Raw genomic sequence first — 25,587 nt, 5'->3', positions numbered from 1 at the left:
TCCCCTCAGTTTACCCAAACAGAAGGCCTGCACCGAGTAAGCGGTAGTAGATGTACATTGCACACATCACATGTACACATAACTCATGCATACCATGCATGCATGTGTGGCATGTATGCATGTGTAAGGCTACATGGACATGTCATGTAGGACATCAGCAAGCTTGTCATTGGTTCTTCCAAAGCTCAATTTGACTCATTTGACTGCACAGATATGCACTTTATCGTTTCCCTTATGAAGGGGTAGAGACGGTTTTTTAGAGGAGATTCCAATGAGTCTTTTTTTTTAAATCAACACAGTGCACATCAACTAGGTGTTAGGAAAGCAAGCTGATCAAAGTAATTTATAATACAGTGGGATACTACCCACCTGTGACCGCTACTATCATCCCAAAGCCAGCTAAATTGCCGCTGAAAATCTGTGATGGAAACTGAACTTTCACAGTGTGTTGCTATAGTAACCCAGTTGTCTGCTAACTATTTTAAAGAAACGAATGAGAACAGTGGCACGATTGGCTTTATTCTTCTTCTTGACTGCCCCCTCTCCCAATACGTAGGGCTCCCGACTACGCAGCAGGCACAAATGGGAACCGATTGACAATGGGAGGTAAAAAAAACTTGCAGGCAGATTACAGAGCAGGATCTTAAACTGCCTTTTTCTAGAGTGTTGTAAAAATGTACATAAGGGATCTTAAGTGCATTATATTTAACTTCTCCCTAGCCTAAAACTGTTTTATTGGGAATATTTGGGGTCATTTACAAGTGAACACAATAGTTTTGCAAATTTGATGTTGTCATTTGTGACGGTGGAGGAAACTCGGAACAGAACCCAGCACACTGCTAGCCCGTGCTGGCTGTGGAGACCACATCTAAGGCAGTCTGATTGCTGGTGATTTTAATGCAGTGGGAAGGAAGTTGACCTTTTTTTAAAGGCGCTGTTTATGGACATAACACATTAAAATGCAATCATGTGCATTTTTTGGCCAGTTTGCACATTAAAACATGCTGTGAAAGTCCACCACAAATGCCAACAGAAACAGAGAAATATTTGATGTTTTCTTTTTTCTGGGCTGCAACCTCCCCTCCCCTTTCCTTCTCGTGCAATTGGCTGGAATGGTATAAAAATAGGGTCTGGACTGAGCACGTCCACCAGTTTCTTGACTTCAAAACCACGGTGATTATAAAAATCAGGGCTATCCCATACACTGATAAATAGGGCCATTAAAAATCCATGGCCCATCTGCTCACGCATCCACCTTATGAATGTTGTCATGCTATTAATCTGCCCTTGAAATGTCTTTCTCCAGCAACTGATGTCGCTCAGGCTGCCCACGCCGATGGTTCTCAGGCCTGCCTGCAAATTAGAATCACTTGGTGATATTTTAAACTTATGCTGATGTCTAGGTTCTTCTGGGGGGTAGACTCCGGACTTAGGGATTATTTTAAGTATTCTGAGTGACTGAGGGTAGAGAACATTAGTCTACACAACATCATCATAACTTTTGATGAGTGCAAGATTCAGATTCTTCACCTTGGAAAGTTGGTGTGATTATTATTATTTTAATTACACTGAATGGCTGTTTGACTAAATTCACCTGAATGCTTAGATATCTGCAAAATAAAATTGACATTATTCAGTGATCAGTTCTGAAGCCTACCTTCGAAGCCAGTAATGGTTTTGTGTCCTCTATTTCGATAATGACGTCCTGGTAGGGTGGGGCAGACATGAAGGAGGCTGCAAGACAATTTCATAATCTAAGACGCTACAAAAATATGGTGGTGAACATTCTACTCCAAGTTCAACAGGCACAGAGTGGATGGTACAGTCTACTCCTGGGTACAACTACTGAATGGAGAGGACCACACCTGATTATTTATTATTATTGTAAAAAATAACCCAACGTTTCATCACTTTCCCCAAAATACAATGAGATTTTAGACATTTTTAGGGGACTGTATGGCCCATGTTTCTTTTGCCCTGGACACTTACACACAGGAAATGCTCCAAAAACAATTGTGTCCACACATGTCTGTACAGGATGCAGAAGTAGGGGGTGGTGGTTGGGGAAATCTACGTCTAAAGGAGCCTGCTCTTCACGGACTCCGTTCTCAGGCACAGAAACGCACAGCAGTGTGAACAGTTGCGCATTTCGGTGGCTCATTCAGCCCTGGCTGTCATAGAGTACACACAGGGGAGAGGCACACACCCCAACTTTATGTAACTTCCAGAATATTTGGGGGTCAGAGCAAGGGCTCAGGAGCAGTACCCCGGCTCACAAGGTTTGGTTCAGGTAAAGGGGTGCCAAAGCCTCAGCCTAGAGCAAGGGTGAGGGTAGGAGGTATGTTTACCCTTCACGGAAGAAGCATTAAGCAGTCAGACATTCAGCAGGAGGCCAGAACCCAGACAGAACCAACTCTGCCAAGCCAAAAGAACTTTCTGTATAACCCACCCGGCAACTGACAGAGAGAACATAAAGACATGTAGGGGAGACACATTTTCTAGCTAAGTACCATGCTCCAGGCAGTGGGCTAAGCTCTTTACAAACACGATCTCATTTAACCCCTCAATAATACTGTAAAATATGTACCATTATCCCCATTATAAAGATTAAAAAAGAGAGGCTAAGAAGAAAGCAAGCCACTTGCTTCAGGTTAAACAATTAGTGGTACGGAGAAATGCGTAACCTTGGTCTGACTGAACCATAGCTTGTGTTTTAACCATCATACCAGAGCCCAGGGCAGAGCAAACAGTCAGTAAATGTCAGGGAAAGGACCAAGGTGACACTGGGGTGGCAGGGCAGGCTGACATTCACTGAGCATCTGTGATACACCAGCTGCTGTGCGAGATCATTGTGTGTCCACGGGGCGCCCCAGGTCTACCAGCAGTCTCTGCACTGCTGAGATAGCCCCCCACCCCCCCAGACGGCTGCAGCAACACAGAACACAGAGCCAGATGGGCACGCATGTGGGAACACAACTGTCGGCAAATCCCTTCTTAAACTATCAGTTCTCCACATTACCATCCTCCAGTAAACAAAGCCTCAGGGGCAGGAGGAAAAAGTTACCCCCTGTGCTTCCAACGTGAGGCCAACTAGGTACTTCCTCAACTCCTGACCTGGCATTATTGGCTTTAAGAAAGTACCGGATTGATGTAAAATACTAGATTCCGGTCTTGGGCATGTTATGTTCCCCATGCTCCTTAAGGATTATTCTCTGCGGGGCCTCTCGGAGGCCCTGACCACACTTCCCATCAATGGCACAGAATCACTAAATGGGAGACCTCTGTCTCGAACCCAGCCTATGACTGAGTGACGCACAGAAACAGGTGTGCACGGGGGGCTCAGGCCCAAGCAAGTGTGCAGCACCTGTTGCTGGAAATTGCTAGAAATTCCTAGCAATTTCTGTGTTTGTATCAGAGAACCTTCTCTCATGAGAACAGTCAGAAAAACGCAGGAAAATGGCTTTTCCCCATTTAGTAACCTCGGATAAAACGATGCCTGCAGTTACACTAATTCTTGCTGTTATACAAATATTGCTATTTTAGGCTCCATCAATTCAGCACCAGATGCTTTGCCTGGGAAATTTATGGGTAAACACATGTAGGGGTTTTGCTCAAGTGTGACTGTGGATTTCATCTTCTCCTTCTCCCTGAATCAGGGATACAGGATGCTCAGGCCTGTATCCCTGAGCATCCTGTAACATAGCAGCTGAGTTTCCGAGGCTCTGGAATAGCTACACCAAAAGATCAGACAGAAGTGGTTAGCAGCACAGCTGCTTGAACAGAAGACATCTGCTTCAGGCTGCCAGTGATCAGCTGAGTGACTGCCAGTTCTCTGTGGGGTCTGGTCCCAGGAGGTTCGGGGCCCTGGGATCTCATTCACTGATACAACCCAGTCAGAAGCCCAGCACAGTCCCTGGCACATGGTAAGGTAAGAACAAGTCGTTATTGAAAGGACAATAACAAAACACTATTCACTGACTACTTGCTGTGGAACTCGAAGGTAAGGACCACGCCTGCTCTATCATTTCCTTAGTAATTATGTGACCTAAGGTAAGTCACATACACTCAGCAGGGGTTATTTTTTCCTGATGGATAACAATGAAATAACATCTTTCAGATTACATCTCAACGATGCTGTGAAGCATTGATGAGATGGAACAACAGCTCGAAAGCAATTTAAAATAGAAATCCCGGCTCATCAGTGCCCACGTGGGGGATGGAGAGCCCTGCATTTCCTCACAAAAATATCAGTCACACTAGATTGCAAGCCCCCATTTCCTTGTCTGTCTTCCCTGCTGGACTATAAAATGTTCATGAAGCACTTCCACTTGCAGAAGCTCTCTGTTCCTGCAGGAGCAGGGTGCCTCAGAAGGCAACAGCTTGAGCACTGGGTCCCCCCAAGGCAAGGCCAGGGTTCTAGTCCAGCTCTGCCACTCACTCGCTGTATTACTTTGGGGACGTTTTATTAATTAAGTTGGGTCATGCATGAAAAGTGCCCAAGTGTTACTTACAGACTTCATTTACCTTTGAGCTGTGGCACAATATCCTCCTTTCCTGCATACGGGTCGCAGCGGAAGCGGTCCAGGTGGTCGATGGTGCACTGGCCGACGACGGGCTTCCGTCCGAACTGCCTGTGGTCGATGACCTTGATCACCAGCGGAGGCATGTACAGTTCCTCTTTGGGCAGGAACTGGGGGTCACAGAGGTAAACGTCACCTCTCTGTACAAGACCCGACAAGAACAGCTTTGCCAATAAATGCCTCCTAAAGGACCAGCCCAAGATCTTTCTGCCCATTTGGCGCAGCCCAGGGGGACCCACAGTCGAGTAGTTCAGTAAGTTACCTGTTATGCACGCGGCAACTGCTAAAAGGCATGAGTCCTGGGCCAGACCACCTGGGGCGGAGTCCTGGCTCTGCCACGGGGAGCTGCGTGACCTCAGGGAACTTCCTATACCCCAATTACCTCCTCAATAACAGCAGGGTTGTTGACTTAATACATGTGAAGTGCTTAAAATAGTACCTTGCTACCTGGCTGCGCTCTGTGACAGGATGCAGAGTTAGCATTTGGTTGGAATTTAGAAATGATCACACGAAAACCCCACCTTCAAGGGAAATAACTGTGGCTTGGGAGTCTTTTAGCCCTGAAGTTCAGGGCCAGAACGGGATGCTCGGTTTTCCTCCTCCCTGCTTGGCTCACCCACGTGGAACTGGGTGGACTCGGTGACAGTGGCTAATGGGGAATCACGGGCTGTTCTCAGGTAAATTTCCACCTCTGGCCTGCACAGGAATAGATGCAGCTGGGGCCCACTGTGTGGCTTTCCTCGCCTTCGCAGACCAAGGCTAGATTCCAGACTAGAACTTGGGGGGTGGGAGAGGGGCTGAGGAGTGGACACAGGTGGGTGGAGCAGCCTGGCAGAGACCACTCTGGGATTTGGTTCGAAGAATCCAGGTGGCTCTCCATCTACACTGTTGTAAGGGAAGAGCATGGGCCTTGGAGTTGGAAAGACCTGAGTCCCAACTCTGGCCACCCACTTGCTGGCTGCGTAAGCCACCTCACCTCTCAGTTTTCCCCAAAGAGGTGTAGGAGGAGTGGAAATGCCTGTTCCACGGGGTTAGAGTGAAGACTGCAGGGAGGATGAAGGTAGCCAGCATGGAGCTGTAGCTGCATGGAGTTCTGACACTCACTACAGGGCCTGGCCTGGGGGAGACGTCTCCCCTCTCTCGGCCCCGGTTTCCTCGTCCGTGAAAGGAGAAGTTAATCCACAGGACCCGGAGTTCACGAGCGGGTATGCGGGAGGCAGCAAATGACTGGGCTGGGGAAAGGAACAAGACGATTCTGGACCTTCTACCCATCACACTGAAGATGTGCCTTTATTTTTATCCCTTTTTAATAGGAGAAGAAACAGAAAGATTCTTTCGAAAAAGTTAAGGACTGTGGAAAGAGTGGGTGACCTCCTCTTCTTCCAGAGTGTGCTGGGGACCAGGATGGAGGACTGGGTGTGGAGGCAGATGCTGTCACATTTCTAATAGCCAGAGGGCAACTTCGACTCAGCCAGGTAGATGCCATTTACCCTGCCTGGATGCCCCTGGCAGGGTCCCTGGAGGCAGGGTCCCATCAACCCATATGGGCTCCTCTGTGGGGGCCCCCTCCCCAGTCAGCCAGCCCCTCTCGAGAGGGTTCTGGTCCACACACACCCACAGGGCCACAAGGACAGGTTCCTGTTCTGCCCTCAGGGCACTGACCAAAAGCTTGCAGTGAACAGCTGAACAGCTGGGCGGTTAATTGGAGAAACACATCGGTATTGCCCATAGATATTTCTGTGTCAGTGGGGTTGTTTGGAGCTTTAAGAAATCATCACAACAGTGTTAAGAATCTAAGGGGGAAATGTCACTGACAAGCTGAATCTAAGACTATTTTCCTGTTTGTTGTCAGGCTTTGGAAATATATAAACCACATGTAGGTGAGTGAGGTGAATATATTCCAGAGTTCCAATAAGGTTCAGCTACTCGGCACTATTGAACCATTACAGAATCTTGATACTGTACCACTTTCATGAAGAGAACAGAACCTGGGAAGTTGGGGGTCTTCTTAAGGTTTTTGATGACCACTGACTCGACCCTCTCCCCGCCGCACTCCACAATGAGACTGGGGGACACAATGGAAGCCATCTGGTAGTTCTTCATGTTCCTCAAGCCCCAAGCAAGAATCTAAGAAAACAATGTAAAGACAAGGGAGGGAAACCCAGAATGTTAAAAATAATCTTCGAAAGGAAAAATTCTCTCCTAATAACCGGTAAATTCTTTAAGCGTGATTAAGCGTGATTTTAAGCAAATCTTGTGCAGATTTGCTTGCAATCTCTGAGAATATTATCCTAGAAAGCCCATAGGTCATGCAGAGAAAGGCAGAGACTTGTGTCTGTGCTCTCCTGCCAGACCTGCTACCACAGCAGAGCAGCAGGAGTGAAGGACTCACACCCGGGCTGTGCCATGGGACAGCGTGCAGACCACCCGCGTCTCCTCCATAAACGGGACAGGTAGTAGTATCTCTCACAGTTATTCTGAGGATCAAGTGTAAACGTCTTAACAGTGTCTGACAGGCAAGCAATGATAGCTGTTGCCTAAAGCCATCTGCTCAGTCTGTGAGGACTCTTAGCAAGACAGCCTGAGAACAGAAATCCCAGGGTAACAGCTGCTTGACTAAACAAAGGGCGGGAGGCTAGACACTGTCCATAGAGCTACCCGGTGAGCTCCATTGGCTTGTTCGTGCTCCGTGGTGTGACATGTCCCCATTTCCCATGACCCCCTTCCTCTCTCTCCACATACACAGGCATGTTGTTCTGAGTCTGTCTTCCCCTCTCCCCTGTTCTCCAGTTGACACAGGAAACTCAGAAATCCACTGGCTCCTATGTAACGAGATTCCCTCAGGATTGCTAGATTGGATCTGTCTCTGTTGCTCTGATAAACCTTCTATTTCCCTATTTCAAAATTTTGGGCAAATTCTATAAGAAATTGGAGATGAGGAAGATCTCATTTCCTATACAAAAGATTCCAGTTCTATAGCCACATCCATTTGATTTGCTCACAAAACACAGAGAGCAGCATACCTCAATAGCAGTGAGCTGAACCACAGGCCGGATCCCCTGGGGCACCATGTACAGATTTGGGGCCCTTTGTGAGGGAAGGATGGGGAGGTTGGAGCCATCCTGTGAAATAAACATGCAAATGTCAATAACTCCCTTTAGTCCAAGTGGTGCCCAGAGTTACTCACAGGTTTTAAGCAGATGCTCCGAAAGTATATGTGAGTGAGGACTCAGCAGGTACCTTGTGTCTCAGAATCAGCTCTGCAGTTACAAGGACGTCCCCACAGGCCTTGCCTCCATTCATTACTGGGTACCAGAGAAGTTTGGGCGTGATGTCCACTTCTGAGTTTAGTTTCACCAGAGGAGAGCACGTGCTTCGCCCTAAAAATTCATCTTTGCCCTAGAGAAACAAACAATCCTTTAACTCCCCAAACAACATCCACATAAATCTCCACCCATCCCCCAAGCCACCTTAGAAATTCTAAAGTACCCACCACTTGGTCATTGTCAAAAATTTCGATGATAACTTTGGGTGGGTTCTGCAGGACTGCTTGGGGTTCCCCGTAGATTTCGATTTCATCAAATATAATCGTTTGGTCCCAGGTGGGGTTCAGAGTGGAGTGGATGATCTCCGTGGTTTTACTTCGGTGAAGGAAGGAGACGTGAGCATACGGGTCTAAGACCGAAAAAGAGAGTAACAGTGGGGACATGGCCAAAGTCTGAAACCATAAAACTCTGAGAAAACACCATAGCTCCTTGACATTGGCTGGGCCATGATTTTTTTTTTTATTTTGACACCAAAGCAAAGGTAACAAAAGCAAAAATAAATAACTGGGATAACAACAAACTAAAAAGCTTCTGTACAACAAAGGAAACCATCAACAAAATGAACAGGCAACACATGGATGAAGAAATAAAGAAAATGTGAGAGATTCATAGATATTGATACATATGCCCACACAATGGAATATAATTCAGCCTTTAATAAACAGTAAACCGTGCCATTTGTGACAGCATGGATGGACCTTCAGGGCATTGTGCTAAGTGAAATAAGCCAGACAGAGAAAGAGAAATACTACATAGTATCACTTATATGTAGAATTTGCACCCCCCCCAAAAAAAGTCAAACTCATGCAAAAAGAGAGTAGAATGGTGGTTGCCAGGGGCTGGATGGGGGCAGAGATGGGAGATGTTAGTAAAAGGATACAAATTTCAGTTATGAGATGAAAAAGGTCTGAGGATCTCATATATAACATGATTACAGTTAACAATGCATTGCATAATAGAAATTTGCTACAAGAGTAGAATTTAAATGTCCTCACACACAAACAAAGGGTAAATATGTGTGGTAGTGGGTATGTTAATTCAATTTGACACAATGCATACATATATCACATAATCACACTTACATTTTAAATATAACTGCTTCAATTATACCTCAATAAACCTGATAAAGGATAAGAAAAAGTCCATTTCTCCTTTATGCTAAATAATTCTACCAAAACCTTTTGCAATTGCCTGGAGCTGACCTCTCTGAGCAATAACCTAATCTCTAACCTAAAGCTATTTTATGTAAGCCAAAAGGGTGCTTGGTTTTTAGCATTGTAGCATCATCTGAATGGGACTCTTTGCTTTTGTTCCAATGATATACCTTATATCTCCAAGTGAAAAAAATGTACATTGAGTTTTATACAACTTTAGTTGAGAGGATTCTCTTTGACTTTCAATGATTGAGTGCCCCCTGGTGGTGAGTGTTTGAAAATGTTTTCAAAACCATTTTGCAGATGTGTGTTACGGGAATAACTGTGAATATGCTAATTCGCAAGAAAAGGAAAGAATTTATATGAGCTTGGAAGGCACCTCACAATCAATGTGAGCATGCCAGAGTGTCAGGCAACTGCTTTAAGAGCTGTTTCCACGGCAGGCCCAGGGAAGCTCTGCCGGCCTTCAGGCCCTGAGGTGGAAATTCAACAGCACAACCCCCCAGACCCGAGGGCCCCTGACTTACCCCCTCCCCCACCCACAGCCTTCCAGAGCCAGTCCAAAGATGACAAAACCAACTGAGCCCTCAGTGTCAGGGGTGATGAAGCCTCATGGTTGTACGGTTCTGGGAATTTGGGGAGCAGGCAGCAAAAGAGGTCAAGATGGACTTCAAGCCTGTGCTGTAGGTAATAGGTGACTCTGTGAGCTTTTTGTCAACTTGAGAAAACTACACACACATATATGATTTAAGTGCATATATATGATCTTAACTTCCAGTCAACCCAAGAGTCCAGGATATATGTATATAGCTATGTGAAAACACAGAGAACAGAAACTGTTTTTCTTCTTGGTGCTTTTCATTACTTAATCAATTAATGATTATCACCATTAAAAAGACACACATGTCCTGTGTATCTCCAGCACCCAGCAGCAGCAGCGCTCGGCATTGTAGTTGGTGCTTACTGATCTGAAACATTTCTGTCATATACAGGATCCAGCACAAATAACGCCCCTTGTTATTACAAAATCTTTTATTACAAAATCATAAGCATGTAATTCTGTAACTTAACAATACCACACTCAAGCACACCTTAGGACCTTGTAGGTGAAATGTTCAAATTAAAACTATAAATTAGTACACCCATATTATTACCCCACAAACCACACACACACACAGGCGTTAACTTCTGCTAGACCCTGCATGTCAAACTAATCTCAGTACGGAAATGCTGTTTGTTGTTGGTAGAAATGACTGAAAGCATTCACTTGATGGAAAGTAGAATCACACCAGCCCGCTATGTATATAGTAACATGTGAGCTGGAGGTGTTTTTCTTTACCTGAAAAGCTGTCCTTGTCCAAAGCCATGAGGTTTCTGGCTTGGTAGATATAGCAGCGCAGGTGGTACACGTAGAGCCCTAAAGAGACAGGGTGGAGGTTGCTTACAAGAAACATAACATTGCAAACTAATATTTTCCTGGAATATTTGGGGATAATACACATTTCAGACAAATAGGTCACCCAAATCTACTACTCCACAGTAGAGGACACATATAATGGTGATAACATGTCCTCCCAAAGCAGTTCTGCTTCCTGAAAAATGAAATGTATTAAAAAAATATTACAGTAAGCCCTGGCCAGGCGACTCACTTGGGGCATCATCCAGTGCACCAAAAGGCTGCAGGATGGGTCCCTGGTTGGGGCACATGCCGAGGCTGTGGGTTCTATCCCAGGTTGGGTCATGTATAGGAGGCAGCCAATCAATGTTTCTCTTTCACATCGATGTCTCTCTCTCTCTCTCAAATCGATAAGCACATCCTCAGGTGAGGATTTAAATAACCATACTACGGTAAGCTCAATGCCAGTGTGTCAGTCATGAGATCATTACTCCTGGTGTCGGCTACCTGGATTCAGGGCACTGCTTGTCATCACCAACCTTTAAAAGGAAACTGGGTGTCCAGGAGTTACAGAAATAGGGCTTTCCATTCTATTGCAGCACCAAATCTAAAAAATAATTATTTGCTAACAGTTTCTTCAGTAGTCCAGAATCTTTGAACTACCTTCAAAGATTAGCCTTATTGTAGTAAAATGCATATAGAGCCCCACCCACTGGACATGCCCCGCCCCTCGCTCCCCACACATAATTAAGAGGTAGGAGAGCACTGTGGTTCACCGCACAGATTCTGGGAGCCGGACTCCATGGGTTCAAATCTTATCTCCACTAGCTATAAGTGTTTCCAAGCTGTAAGACCATAGTCCAGTTATCTAATCTTTTTGCACCTCAAGCTTCCTCACCTGTAAAACGGGGACAATAATAGCACCTACTTTCTAAAGACTTGTATAACGATTTGCTATTATTATTACTACAGAGTAGGTCCGCCTCATTCCAATACTCCTGAAGGTTATCATGGAAACCAACATTTACTTAAACTTTTGAATAATTTTTTCTCATTAAAGTCATCTTTTTGGCTTAATAGTAGGACAAGCATATATTGAACAGATGTTAAAATTAATGATTTGACCACCTTTTACCCCAAATACAATTTGAAGCTGAATTTTAAGAAATCTTCCTCAAGTGATAAAAATAAAAGTACATTTTTATTATATTTGGTGATTTGAAGCGTTTTCTTGAGATAAAAACCATAATGTCAGGACACATGAACCCATGTTCAAGACTTACTGTCAAAGTTGCAGGAAACGATGGGCGTGTTCGCCCCAAACACGGCGGTGGCGCTGTGCTGAGGCCTGTCCTTGCCTGCTTCTTCCCCGTCCTCAGTGGTGTCTGCACCCTAAGGAGGCAGGAAATCAGTGAATGGTGCCCATCAGTGAAGAGGCGAGAATGACAAACTGCGGGGACAGTGGCTGTTAAAAGAGATTTTCCTCATCCGGTCACTTCAGTTTTAGAGATGAGGACAGCCCGGGCCAGTGACTGTCACTTAGCCAGAAGCGATAGAGCAGGAAGTTGAAGCCAGACCTTCCACCTCAAGTCCAGGCTTACCAACCCCTGACACCGAAAGAGAAAAAGAAAAGGAAGCGTGTACAGGAGTCACAGTAAGGAAACTGGAAGGACGGGAGGAGGGAGCCAGGGCAGCGGGAGGAAAGCACAGGCGGGCAGCGTGCAGAGACAGCCGAGCAGGCTGCTCCGCCACTGCCACCGTTTTGTCATTCATTCCTTCCGCCTTTCTGCTTTTTCCTTCCTCACTGCCTTCTTCATTGTGCTACCATCTGAACTGCTCTCTGTTCCGTCAGCCACCCCTCTGTCCCCCACCCGCCCCCCATATCTGTACATTTAACTTTCTTGGTTTATTGAACAGCAGTAGTTTACAAACTATGATCCAAGACCCTGTGCCTTGGATGTCACTAGCTGTCAGCTGCAACAAGGGTGCGGGAACAGACACGGCTGGAAAGTGCCAGGTGAGACAGCACTAAACAGGTGCGCCTGCAGCAGGGCTTCTCGGCATTTTCTATGTGAAGGGCGTATTCATTCTTCAAAAATGTCTGAACACATAGCATGTGGAGCTTTCTTTCAAATTACACGCAGTCTTGCGGCAGCGGAGGGACCTCCATGAAATCGGTGGCGTTGCATCCAACACTCACCTATTCTCCTAGACCAATATTATTTGAGATTCACCATCTTGTTACTTACAAGGGCACCTTCAAGTTTAAAGATGGCAGCTGCACCATGTATTTCCGACGGAGCCATTTTTCTCCTCCAGCGTCTGCGGCGAAAGGTATCTGAACTCCGCTGTTTCCAGTGAAATTTCCAGCCAATTAAAGAAGCATATTCCCAGCCCTCCTGGTCTTTAAGTTCTTCCATGGCCTAAAACAGGAGTGAAAGTTTTGATGATGATCACCATGATCCTGATCCTTATATTGATCAAGCAAGTTATTTGGTCAATCAACAAAGAAGTACTGAACATCATCTCTGTGCCGAGCCCCAGACACGACAAACTGCAGAACAGGCAGGCTGCCTGCCCTTGCAGAGCTGACTGACTGCGGTAACATGGAGAACCAGACAATTCCAGTGTGTGTGTGTGGGGGTGTTGCCAAGGTGGTGGCTGTACCACCAGGAGAGGCACCTTATTCAGACTTTCAGGGTGGGGTGAGTGAAGTGAGTTGCTCCTTCCTCAAGTTGCTTTCTACGTTCTCACTTTATTAGCTCTTAAGAAAACATTGCTATTCTGATATAGTTTGGAAACCATTATTATCTCCATTTTATATATGGAGGAAAAAATTGATAATGCCCTCCCCAGGGTTTCAATGTCTTGTCTAAGCTAACAGCTGCCATAACTAATAATTACATGGTAGATAATTGCATGATAGGTAGATCAGAGCACATTACTTCTGTAATGATTAATAACTGAGTACAGCACTTTTTGTCTGAAAACTGTATGTAAATGATCTCAGTTTTCAACATTCTATTCAATTCACTCACCAAATATGAGTGTCTGCTATGTAACAGGGCTCGTGTTAAGAGCTGAGGAAGCAGAGAGGAGAAAGGCACAAAAGGTCTTTGTCTTCACGTAGCTGACACTTTAGTGCTGGAAACTTTATGGAAATATTTGAAAGGTATGACTAGACTTAATAAATGTAGGATAATACTGCATAATAATGTAGAATAATACTGATTAATATATAATCATAATACACTATTATGATTATAGAAACAAAAGTTCTGTATCGGTTCTTATTATTGCAGGTGCTATTTTTCAACTTTGATTAACAGAAAATCCAGGTTAAGCACGATCTTATCATTGACCCTCTGGTAGTGTTGACCATGGCATTGAAATAGTTCATGCAGCCAGGAGGCGGGGCAGGACAGGGAATATGATCAAAGCCTCAACAGTACCCATTGGCAGGACTGGGTCAAGTGTCCAGTCTTCTGACTGGTGGCTCAGTATTGTCCGCACGTCACCTTGGTGCTCTCACGTGGAAGGAGAGAGTCAAGTGCCTCTAGAAACTTCTCCCCCCATCAGGACAGGGATAATTAAATAACAAATACTCATTGATGAGCTCTCTCAACCTACTCTATTATTTATTAGGAACAAGTTCCTGGGCTGGCAAGAAGGGTACAAAGATGACTATGGACCCTTCTTTGTGCCTAAGAAGCTCACCATCTAATGAAAAGAAACTTCATCACACTGCCCAGTGTGAGTAAGGAACTTTGTGGAATGGAAGGAGTTCTTGTTAGGATGAGCCTGGCCGGGGTTCGAACACTGGCTCTGCCGGTCACTAGACTCATGGCCCAAAGCAAGTCTATTTAATTTCTGTGAAATGGGGGTGAAATGTTAGCCTCACGGATTGTAGATAATGCATATTCAGTATCTAGCATTATAAAAGACACACAAAGCATGCCACTTACTACTGCGATTCGTAGTATTATTCCTCTTAATTTATGATTATTCCCTTTAAGCCCTAACACTCCTTATTTAGAAGCAGGATATTGTACCCATTTTGCTGATGAGAAACAAGATGAGACCAGGATTTGAATCCTTACTCATCTTATTCCAGGTTCTGAGCTATTGCCACCATCCCATTATGCCACTAAATAATCTCTGTTCTGCGACTACCTCTTGCGTGGTTCTCAGTATTTAGTCTGCCTCAGAATCACTGGGGGGGCTTGCTGCTGGGCCCCACCCCTAGAGTTTCTCAAACAGTAGGGTATTTCTAACAAATTCCTGGTGTTGCTCCTGTGGGTGAGGGGCACACTTTGAGGGCCTTGGAGCACGGCATTAGGTTCCCGATTGACAAATGTCTTTGGTAGAATAGCGAAGTGGAATTCTTCGTGGTCTGGAAGGCAGAGCCCCAGCCCAGCTCCCTCCCACTGCCCCTCTGACCTTGGCGGTACTTGAAGTGGTTTGTGTTGAATCTTTGTTGCGTTTTCGGACCAGCCTTCGCCGTCTGTGAGTGTGATACATTTTCTCTGCTGCAACCCAGGATTTGGGCTTATTATCAGGAGGAATGGTAATTCCATACTCCCAGCCTGGAACAGTTTGTGAATGGTTATCCAAAGGAGATACACTTGTGCCAGGTTGCCAAATAAACTTCCCAGAAACATTCAGTCACTCTCTCTGCCCTCAGATGTTCTCTGTGATCACAACTGAATGCCACTGCTCCTTTCACTTGGCTGCAGTTCAGTCAGACTGAGTCCAGCGGTATCCCCCTGGCTCGCTCTCCTACAAGCTTCCTCGGTGGATCCCCCTTTCTTTGATACCTCCGGTCATTCATGGCCATTGAATGCACCTAAGAATAAAGCCCAGTACAAGAGGCAGAAGTGGATGGTTGTTAAAAGCGTGTGGCTTGTGTAGTCACACAGCTTGAGTTCGAACCCCAGGATCCCCACATACTGGCTGTGTACTAAAGAAGTTTCTTGCCAGTTAGTAAAACTGCCTATATCCCAAATTCTCCAGCATAGTGGTAAAATACACCTTTTTTAAAAAAGAATGAATCCGAATAATGCATGCAAAGCACTACATCAGTGAGCATGTAATTTATGCTCAATGTTAACATCATTAGAAGGCCTGGTGTGTGCATCGGGCTCAGCGAGGGAACTTGAAATCTTCTTTACTGGAGGTGGGGGTGCGGTGGGTGCAGAGTAGGGGGTATAATGTGGACAAAGGGTCATGGAAAAATACAATAAAAAATAAATTAAAAAAGAAACCTTTGTCAATGCTAGGTCTTTCTTTGTACTACTCCATCTTAGAATGGGAAAAAACCAATCAGATTTCCTATTTTGACAATTCCAAATGCTATAGTTCATTTAAACTTTGGATGACTGCTCGCGGAAAGGGATTGGCACCATTAGCAGAAGCCACGTCAACAATCTGCATTATTGCTGAATAGGACTTTGAAGGCATTTTGCAGTCTCCACTTACGGGGTGCGGTTAGAAGAGCAAATTTACACTCCAGTTCCCTCCCAAATTCTCATCATAGATTTCTGTCATCTCAAAGTCCAGCCACTCAGCCCCCTTGCTGCATATTTTTTACTCTTGACCCACCCCCCCGACTGTGCACCTGTCCAAGCACTGGCTTGTCCTTTGGATTTTGCATCTGAATCACTGCAAGTACAAACCACATGACCCGGCTGTCGCAGACCAACCAACGGGAGCAAGATGCCTCCCTCCCAAGGAAACTTCACTCTGACTAACCAGGACAGCTGCAGAGCCCCTAGTCAGGGAATAGATCTAAAATGTTACCTTCATCTATGGGCCTACTGGGGTGATGAGTTGATACGGTATATACATGTCTAATCACTACCTTGTACACCTGAAATTAATGCCAACTGTAGCCAAAAAACAAAAAAAAATATATTAAAATAAAATACAAAATGTTACCTTTCTCGTCCACTGCACGATTTATGTCGTATTCCCACGCATCGTCTTCCCATTTCCAGCCTGGAGGGCACGTGAGCTCACTGGGCGATGCCGCTTTGTCGCCGTTCTTTAAAGAAACAAAAAATGAAGAGTTACCACTGAACCATAGTGTTGACTGAAATGCAAAGATGAAATACGATTCCTCACACTTGGCTACAGTATACCCAGGGCAACTGACATACACACCATCGCGGACATCGGTCTTCCTTAGAAAAATCTCTATAATCTTTATTTAGACAAAACTGCTATATAAAAATTAGGCTTTTGTTTTAGAATACTTCTGTTTACACTGTTAGAGAATATATTAGGTGGAACCATGGGGAATTGTTTTAATCGGTCAAAGATAGTGAATCATCAGCAGTTCCATACGGTTCAGTTTAATATTATGAAATGGTCAGACTGGTTTTATAAGGAGTTATACTGAAAAAAACTCATCAGAAATGGATAAAGCATGAAAAACACATGTTTTCAAGTATGGAATAATGGTGCTAGAGGTTGTAGATCCTGATCATGTCAGACTAAAGAAAGTTTACGTTAAATATTGACTTCACTTCTGCACAAAAACTGAAGTGTTATGAAAAAAAGTTCATAGTAAAGGAAATGAGAGTGGTCCACAAACATACAGAAAAATACTCAGCTTCACTTTAAATTAAGAGTGTGAAAATTAAAATAGCAACAGGACACCATTTTCACAAGTTGATGAAGGTGTTAAAGGGGATAGTGAGTGTTTGGGAAACAGCCCTCTAAGATGCTGCTGACTGACCTACCGATTCATGCAACCCCTTCGAAGGCAGGGTGGCCACAGTCATGAAAACTTTATGGACGTTGAAACCATGACCAAGCCAGTCCAGGGACCTCTCCTACAGATAAGCTTTCAAAATATGTATGTCTAAGGATGTTCCTTGTCACACCATTTATAAACACCAAGACTGGGAAAAAGAAACTAAATGTCCACAAGAGGAGGATCCGTTCAATTATAGTGGGTGCAGATAATGAAATGCAGCAGACACTTCCCAAGCTCATTAGAGCAAGGCAATCCTAATAGAATTGCACAGACCTAACACAGCCCATTTCTTTAACTCGTAGTAAGACACTTATTAAAGATTCCAAAATCTGATAAAAGCAAACTTAGATTTTAAAGGAAAAATGTCTTTCTTTCTAGGGGTTCATAAGTATTTCAGAGCTACTTTTACAACTATCTTTTCTCTAATAAAGACTGATATATACTAACAGTAACAGAAGAAAAAAGCTTCATAATGACAGCATTGGATCTGGAACAGAAAAATGTATGAAAGATCAGTATGTACATAAAAGATGTCCAAGATGTACTATGTGAAAATTACAAGTTGTAAGAACTGTGCACACAGTTGTATTCACATGTGTGAGAGTGAGGTGTAGAATTTATATACTTGTATATGAACAGTAAACTTCTATCAATGCTTATCTCCGGGGGGTAGAATATAGATTAGGGAGGATTACTTTTTATTTCATTTATGCCATTTGAATATTCTGAAGACATGAGCCTTCAATTGGTAATGATTTTTAACATTAATTAAATAATAAACATTTACACTGAAAAAAAATTGCACAACCTTTACCATGTACCAACATGTAGTTAAATAAGCCCAATGCCTTGTGTTTTCTTTTTTGTTTGTTTTTTGAAAATTTTATTTATTTACTTTTAGAGAGAGGGGAGGGAGGGAGAAAGAACGAGAGAGAAACATCAGTGCATGAGAGAGACAGTGATCGGTTTCCTGACACACCAGCTACTGGGCACCTGGACCACGCCCCAGGCATGTGTCCTGACTGGGAACCAAACCGGTGACCCTTTGGTTCCCAGGCCAGTGCGCGATCCACTGAGCCATACCAGTCAGGACCCAATGTCTTTTCTTCTACATAATTATTTACAGAAAATAATTATAGGTGCACTTGTGTGGCTTGTTGTGAATAAAAGGCTGTTAAGCATATGAGACAGAGCAGAAGAGGAGCAGAAGCGAGGCCTGAGGTTAGTGGATTCACAGGTCCCGGATCCGAAGAGCCAACGCGTCAAGCTCTGTCTCGGGCCCGCGCTGCTCACCGCATCAGTGTAGGTGTCTTCCGACGGCTTCCACTCGCCCCCGGGGTACCGACTCTCATTCTGATACACTTCATCTGTGAACTCCGTGTGACCCGCATCTGCCTCCGTCAGCAAGCTGCAGGCAAAGTGCACGTGACCAGGACAGAAATGGGAGCCAGCAACCCCAGCTCTCTGCACTGGTCCAGAACCATCTACAGCCTGGATGGCACCAGTTCCCGCCCCACTCTAGCCTGTGTATCGTTCACTCCAAACTCCTCTCTGTACTAACAGCATCTGACATTCCTCTGAGGAAGGGGCCTGCTGGAACAATAGACCTGAATTACGGAGAACTCCTCAGACCAGCAGGGTTGCTATGCTCAGTCACTAGGGTGGGAACTGGGGAAAAAGAAAAAGGGCAGCTTCTTATAGGGACCTCATATTCCATATCTCTGTTTCAGCTGAGGGACATCCTCAGCTTTTTCTCCGCAAAACTCCTGGCTAGCAGTTCAAACAGATGGGCAGCCATCCTTCTCCATTCACCCTGTTTTTGGAAACGAGTGGAGGTAGTCTCAAGGGGCCGATGTGGACATTTGTACTCATGGCTCAGTCTGTGTACCACAAACTGAAGGGAGGAGTTTAAATTTTCTGGATAGTTCCTAGGTAGGCAGCCAAACCAGGTCATTTCAGACTTCAGACTCCATGTGGGCACTTGAGACATCTAGACTGACTCTCTGCCCTGCCAGTTTTTCCCCTGGATAGACAACTATTCTGACAACCCACAGAGGGAAGCACAGGGGTTCCAACGCTGACTCAAGTCTTCTGCCAGGTATCTACTCAAGTGAGGTTTCTTTTTTCCTTTACCATTTCTACATCCTTTCCCTGCCATCTTCTCCCCTAGAATCAAGCACTGGAAAGAAATCAGAAAATAGTCCAAACCATTTGTATAAATTGGACTCATCTGTCACTTCTCTGCAGCCCAGAGGAGGGGACAGGGCACCTGGCTGCTGCCTGTGAGGTCCCATCCAGGCCTGACATGCTTTGACCTTCCTGCTTTTCCAATCACAATGCCCCCTGCCTTTCGCTGTCCTCACTAACCTTCCTCCCTTCTGTCCAATTCAAACCTCATTTCCCTTCTCCCTACTAGTGACCCCAGCTGCATCCAAAGTAAGCTGCCATGGGTTTGAAGCACTCGTGGGCAAACACTGAGTCTCAACCGACCAGACACAGCATGCTCACGCGCCTCCTCCCCCGATGCCTGTGTGATGACAGGAAACAAATGTGGACAGAGATTGCAATAAAATGTGGACCAGTTTGAGGTCTTAAAACCCAAGTCCACAGCTCCTTTCCTTCAAACTCAAGTATGCTGTCAGGAAGCAGAGGGAAGGACCTCCGGTGCTGGTGCTGTTGGCCACCCTCAGAAACCAGGCTTTGGTTTCTCCCAGACTCCAGGGCAAACGCGCTTGCCGCTCTCAACGGTTTCTCCTTTCCTTCCTTTTTAATAACAGCTTTTGAGACATAATTTACATACCATGCATTCACCCATTTAAATGGCTCCCTCTATTGTTTCTCACAGATGTTCCAGCAGAATAGTGGAATGCTGGCTCTAAAACCTGTAACACAGCCTGAGTGTCTTTGGATAACTTAACCCCTTCCGGTTTCAGTAAAGAGCAGATAATGCTATTATCTGTTGGGAGATACATCTCTGTGTGTGTCCTCAATCTCTGCACACGGCCCCATAAATTTGGTTACAGGTTATCTTTTCAAGGATGTTTACATGGGAAACTTTGGAAGTCAGAGATGGTGTGTCTGTCTGGAGCAAAGAGCCAGCATGCTTACTACCCATGACAACGTATTTGGGTTCCCCAAACTCAGGGTTCCTCTCCTGCTACATCATCCGCTGCATGTGCAAGGGTCGTGTGGCTGTCTTCTTGCCTCTCTGTGGGAACAGGGGCTAAGAGAGGTAGAGTAAATGTTCATCTCGGGTGTTGCTATTGCTGTGGGCAATAAAGTCCTTATTCCCTGAAGCAGGAATCCTGTGTCTCCTACCAGCATCCAGCAGGTGACGTTGTTAAACTCGCAAGAAGGTAAAAATCTCAGACCCTTGATAATTTTTGACACTACATATCTTGTAGGGCTGCAGTCTATATTCCGTAAGAGGATGTCAGTGCTTAGCACACAGCTCGACACATTCACACATAAGTTTTTCCTTAATGTTAGTACCAGGGTCTTTTTATATTTGTTTGTCTTATAATGGAATAAGGATGACATTTTTTACATTCTATGAATTTCTATAGACTTTCTCCTGTTTATTGGGTGTTACATAAATATTACAAAAAATGATGATGGAGAAGATTCATTTACCAATTTCTGGGGAAGAGCTTCACGGCCACCATTTTTCTCAGAAAATGGAAAACTTACCTTCTTTCAGGATCAACTGTCCAGTTTCCTTCCCATTCCCAGCCTTTTGGAGGCAGAAAGAATTCCCTCTTGAGTTTTATTTTTCCTGTGACGTCAGAAAATTTATGGCGACTCACTAATCCAGAGGTGCCCCATTTCCCAAACATAAGAGCTTGATTTTCATACTATTAAATAAAATAAAAATGGAAAAACACCATTAGACAGCAAGAAACAGAGCCAGCCCGTGAATTTTCAAGTCTATCTAGGACTTAGGCTCAAAAGTAGTGGAAAGAGAAAAAGCTTTATACTCAGAAGGTATGAACCAAACTTGGTCCGTTACTCATTATGCAACTTAGGGTAAACTTTTTATCTAAGACTCGGTGTTCCCATCTTTAAACTGGGGATAAAACAAGACTCTCTACCTTATAAAGTTGTCCTGGGGTTCAAATGTGCAAATGACTGTGACAGTGTTTTGTAAGCAGTGGTACAGACACCATGCTGGTTGTTTCCATTATTATTTTGGATGGCTCCCCACTGTTCTCTGAACCTGATCTTGTAGAGACCTGTAAGAAGTCCTCAGTTCACAAACATGCAGGCTTCTAAGTTTATCCGCAAGTCTACTGCCTAGAAGTTGGGGCACATTTCACCACAGAAACAATATTATAACTGATGCCACATCTCCCAGGCGGTCCGCAAAGAACTCATTTGAAACATGAAGGTTGTTTAGTACCTAAAAAAAGTTCTGAGCCTTAAACTGTACTTGAACAACAATTTTTTAAAAAGTTCTAAGTCTTCATCCCCAATGGTGAATAAACCAAGACCTTTTTGGAAGCAGATTTAGTGGCAATAGCAGACTTTGGCTTACAGGGCACTTGTTTCTAAGTTAGAATTTAGAAATCTAGTGATCTGCCCTTGACCATGTCAACTATCAGAAGGGTTGAGATTTGCCAGGGTGAGTGTACCTCTTTGGGTACAAGCTAAAATTTTCATTTGTCTGCTGATGAGCTCATTGAGAAGATGATTTGCATAAGTGATAGGGCAGTTTTGGCTGAAGGAGGAGGGAAGACGTTTGAGTAGGGGCTGATGGGGAAATTGGGTTCAAGGACACATTAGCGCCTGCCTCAGACATTGACTCTGAGCCCTGAGAGGAGGTGACTGTGAGGAGCAGTGACAGGAGCTGTTGTCACAGGGGCTGTCAGACTTGAGAGCAAGTGCACAGCTTCTTTGGTTTCCAAGTGACAAAGACACAGAATGCAGGACCAAGGCTCTCCTACCACTTCTGCTTGGAAGCCAGATTTTACTGCTTCCAAGGTGCTGCTTGGAAGCCAGTGTGCCTGGAGTAGGTGAGGAGCTTGGCACAAACTTCATGGCTTGCCGCAACCGTGAAGATGGGGGCTTCGCATGTCTTTGACATGGTGGCTTTTAACCAGAAGTTTGGGGAAGGGCTGTTAGCACATGGGAAGCACCTCAGAGACTGCCAGATGAGGCCTTGTGTTCACACAGGAAGAAAAGAACCGGAGATCCCCCCAGGTACTCAAATGCTATTAGAATCTGGAGAAATTAGAGTCACACAAAACAACTGAAACAGGTGGATCATCTCTTTACATGAGTTAAAACCCCAGTTCGCTCTTTGTGGGGAAGGATCTGGAAAAGGAAGGGAAAGGGTGACAAGGGCTGGCCGATCCCTGCTCGGTGTTAGCTTCTCTGGGCTTAGCTCCAGCCACAGAGTTGGAAGGCAGGTGGATGCCAAGAACATCTACAGGAATGCAGGAGCAGGCTCCTCTGTGTGCCCTGATGCCCTCCACTTCACATTGCCCATTTGACTGGTCATCAACATCCATAACTCAGGGCCCCCTCTGCGACTTCCAGCTCACCCTCTATTTATATCCAATTACGTTTCTAAGTCTGCACTGTAAGGACTTTTGTGTGTCATGTGTTTTATTGGTTTTCAAAGTGGTCCACTGATGACCCATATCCATTCATGCTGAAATCGCCTCTGGTGCTAATCCCTAACTCAGCTACAGAATGAGAATCCCTGGAGAGGCTCTGTCAGTGAGCATGCTTAACAAGACACCCAGCTTTGCAATCATTGCACTAGATGATGTACGTGATCCTTGAGGACACCATCAGCACCTGCCTCCGTGCCTGGTATAAAGCAACCCACCATTCCCTAAAAGCTTGGATGGAGATATATATAGATGGATGGATGGATGGATGGATGGATGGATGGATGGATGGATGGATTGATGGGTGGACAGGTGGATAGATATAGATGGGTGGATGGATTCTGTTATCATGTATTTATATATTCATTCCATAAATATTTATGTGTCAGGCACTGCTAAATGAATAAAGAGTAAAAACAGAAGATGGCCATGGGTTTCTTGCCCGGCAAACAGATCAGAACCCCAGTCCTGAAGCAGCCGTCAGGTATAATGTCAGGTAGCAGGAAACATGCATGAATTAGCCACAAAGAAAATAGTCTCCCCACTTATTTGAGCATGAAGGCCCATCTGTACGAGAACAGAGCTCATCCGAAAATCATCAGAAGAGACCCACTGAATACATCTAATAAATTTACAGTGATAAGCACTTTGAGTTAAAAATAGTACCTAAAAACAAATCCAAATAACTCTGCTTTTTGCTGTGAAGTTTGTAAAAATTATTTTTATTGGTTTCATTGTAATGAGACTTTTAATAACTCAAGTACTTTTAACTTGGCAAAGGCTGCACGGATTACCTCTACCATCTTTGAAGTGTTCAGGCAGCATTTTCTTTGCCCTCAGGCACGCCCACCCGAGGCCCCCCCTCAGTGAGAAAGGGGGCTGCTGTGACTTAAAGGTTCCTGACCCCAAGGGGGCTGTCAAGCTCTGCACCTCTCCACTGCCCTCACTCCTGGGTTGTCTGAGTGTGAATCGCTCTGCCGTGTCCCAGTGTTGACAAGAAAACCCCGAGTCAGCCTCTCCCTACCCCCTCAGGTTCAGAACTGGGGTTAGGCAGTAGTGATGAGTTTGGTGATTTAGAGATATGAATGTCTCTCCCCTCAGGAGGAAAAGTAAGCATACCTCTCCACACACATACACACACAGAGGAAAAGAGAGTGATGACATTAAATGTACCATTTCAGCAAAGACAGTGAACGTTCCTTCTGCGAAGCTATTGAACTTCTTCTCGACAGCACTTAAGCCCAGCCAGATGTTCACCCGCAACTGCACCGGCACCTTCGGTCCATTGTTTTTATCCTGTGGATACTGTGAGATGCACAATAACACAATACATTACGGTGGGCACAGCACGGGCTGGGACACTAAGTTCAAGCCAGAAACAGACCCAACATCTAATCATTGCTCTCACTGGTCTAATTGCATGTTTACACAGTTAAAATATTTCCAAATGACCCTACGGCAGAGATTAAAATAATAGTTACAGCCGTGAACAGTCCTCTAACTGATCCACAGACCCCTGTTTGTCCCTGAGACCTTTTCAGGCCAGCCATGGATCAAATCTACTGTTCTGATCATGCTAAGATGTCACTTGTCTTTTTCACTGTATTGGCATTGGAACTGCTGGTGCGAATGCCAGACATCATGGCAGGAACCAAGGCGGTGACGCCAAACTGCACTGGCAGTAACGGTTTTCTTCATCACGCCCCATGAAGAAAAGAAAAGCCAGCATTACTTAAGAAGTTCCTTGATAAAACAGTAAAAATACTAATATTATGAAATCACGATCAGTGAGTACATCTTTTTCAGATTTCGTGTGATGGAATGGGAAGTACACACAAAGTGTGCACATTAATAAATGTATGTCTTGAAAGACAGCTTGTGCAACTGCTGAACTGAATTAGCCTTTAAAAAAAAAAGAATACCTTTCTTACTTGAAACAGTGACTGACAAACAAATGTGGGTTTGAGGCAGATGTTTTCTTGAACATACACAAAGTGAGCCTTGTTAGGTCAAGGACAACAACCTGACTGTATTTTGTTGCCAGTGATAAAATTCAGACTTTCAAGTAAAAATAAGAATTTTGGAAAACTTGTATCTGCCACATGAGCATGATCGCTTCCCAACACATAAAGGCCTTTCTTATAAGTGATACTGATGGATGTGACTTTTTGATATTATACAATGACATGTGTCACCATCAGGGAGATCAGCATAACTGAGTAAACCAGTACTTTCCAAATGGTCAGTGTCTGTTACGAAACCATGCATGATGGATAAAAGCGTCATTCCAAGTACAGAATAGACAATGGATCGAAATGTAGCAGACAGTACGAAGTTCGTTGGTGTGGTTTCCGATTCCATGTCGCAGTTAACCTTTCTAAAGCTGCCACTTGAGTTTGGTGCTGTATCAGAGATGAGTCTCACAATTATCTAGGAAAGTTCCCTCCCTTTTTAAACTACATACTTATGTGAGGTCAGATTCTCTTTATATCCTTCATCCAAACAACTTATTCCATCAGAATAAATGTAGAAGCAGATACGAGAATCTAGTTACATTTCTGCGAGGATAGACATTAAAGAGGTTTGCAAAAATTTAAGACAGTATCACTTTGCTCTCTGATTTTTAAAGAAAGTATAGTTATATTTTATGAAAACATGCAAGTTATATTAACAGGCAATGGGTTTATTATTATTTTTAAATTAATAAGTATTTCTCAATGTCTCAGTATGAATTTCTATTACAGTAAAATATTAAT

General features: G+C 44.4%; 1 protein-coding gene across 3 annotated transcripts in view; it reads right to left on the bottom strand.

The window, feature by feature from the left end:
• MYOF (myoferlin) overlaps positions 1-25,587 on the bottom strand; it is a 141,589-nt gene that overhangs the window by 29,891 nt on the left and 86,111 nt on the right. For all 3 annotated transcript variants that reach the window (XM_037156586.2, XM_053663877.1, XM_037156587.2), the window contains 14 exons: positions 24,005-24,136; positions 20,907-21,070; positions 18,510-18,624; positions 16,394-16,499; positions 14,897-15,042; positions 12,706-12,879; positions 11,740-11,848; positions 10,400-10,477; positions 8,074-8,255; positions 7,821-7,979; positions 7,604-7,702; positions 6,546-6,707; positions 4,525-4,690; positions 1,658-1,734 (listed from right to left, as the gene is read on the bottom strand). In XM_037156586.2, coding sequence (XP_037012481.2) covers positions 1,658-1,734; positions 4,525-4,690; positions 6,546-6,707; positions 7,604-7,702; positions 7,821-7,979; positions 8,074-8,255; positions 10,400-10,477; positions 11,740-11,848; positions 12,706-12,879; positions 14,897-15,042; positions 16,394-16,499; positions 18,510-18,624; positions 20,907-21,070; positions 24,005-24,136 — 1,869 coding nt within the window. The remainder of the gene's footprint in view (positions 1-1,657; positions 1,735-4,524; positions 4,691-6,545; positions 6,708-7,603; positions 7,703-7,820; positions 7,980-8,073; positions 8,256-10,399; positions 10,478-11,739; positions 11,849-12,705; positions 12,880-14,896; positions 15,043-16,393; positions 16,500-18,509; positions 18,625-20,906; positions 21,071-24,004; positions 24,137-25,587) is intronic.

This window comes from Artibeus jamaicensis, unplaced genomic scaffold (genome assembly GCF_021234435.1).
Source record: "Artibeus jamaicensis isolate MK-2021 breed Jamaican fruit bat unplaced genomic scaffold, CSHL_Jam_final contig_332, whole genome shotgun sequence".
Lineage (NCBI taxonomy): Eukaryota > Metazoa > Chordata > Mammalia > Chiroptera > Phyllostomidae > Artibeus > Artibeus jamaicensis.
Note: the sequence above shows the minus strand (reverse complement) of the source record. Positions and strands in the feature narration are given on the sequence as shown.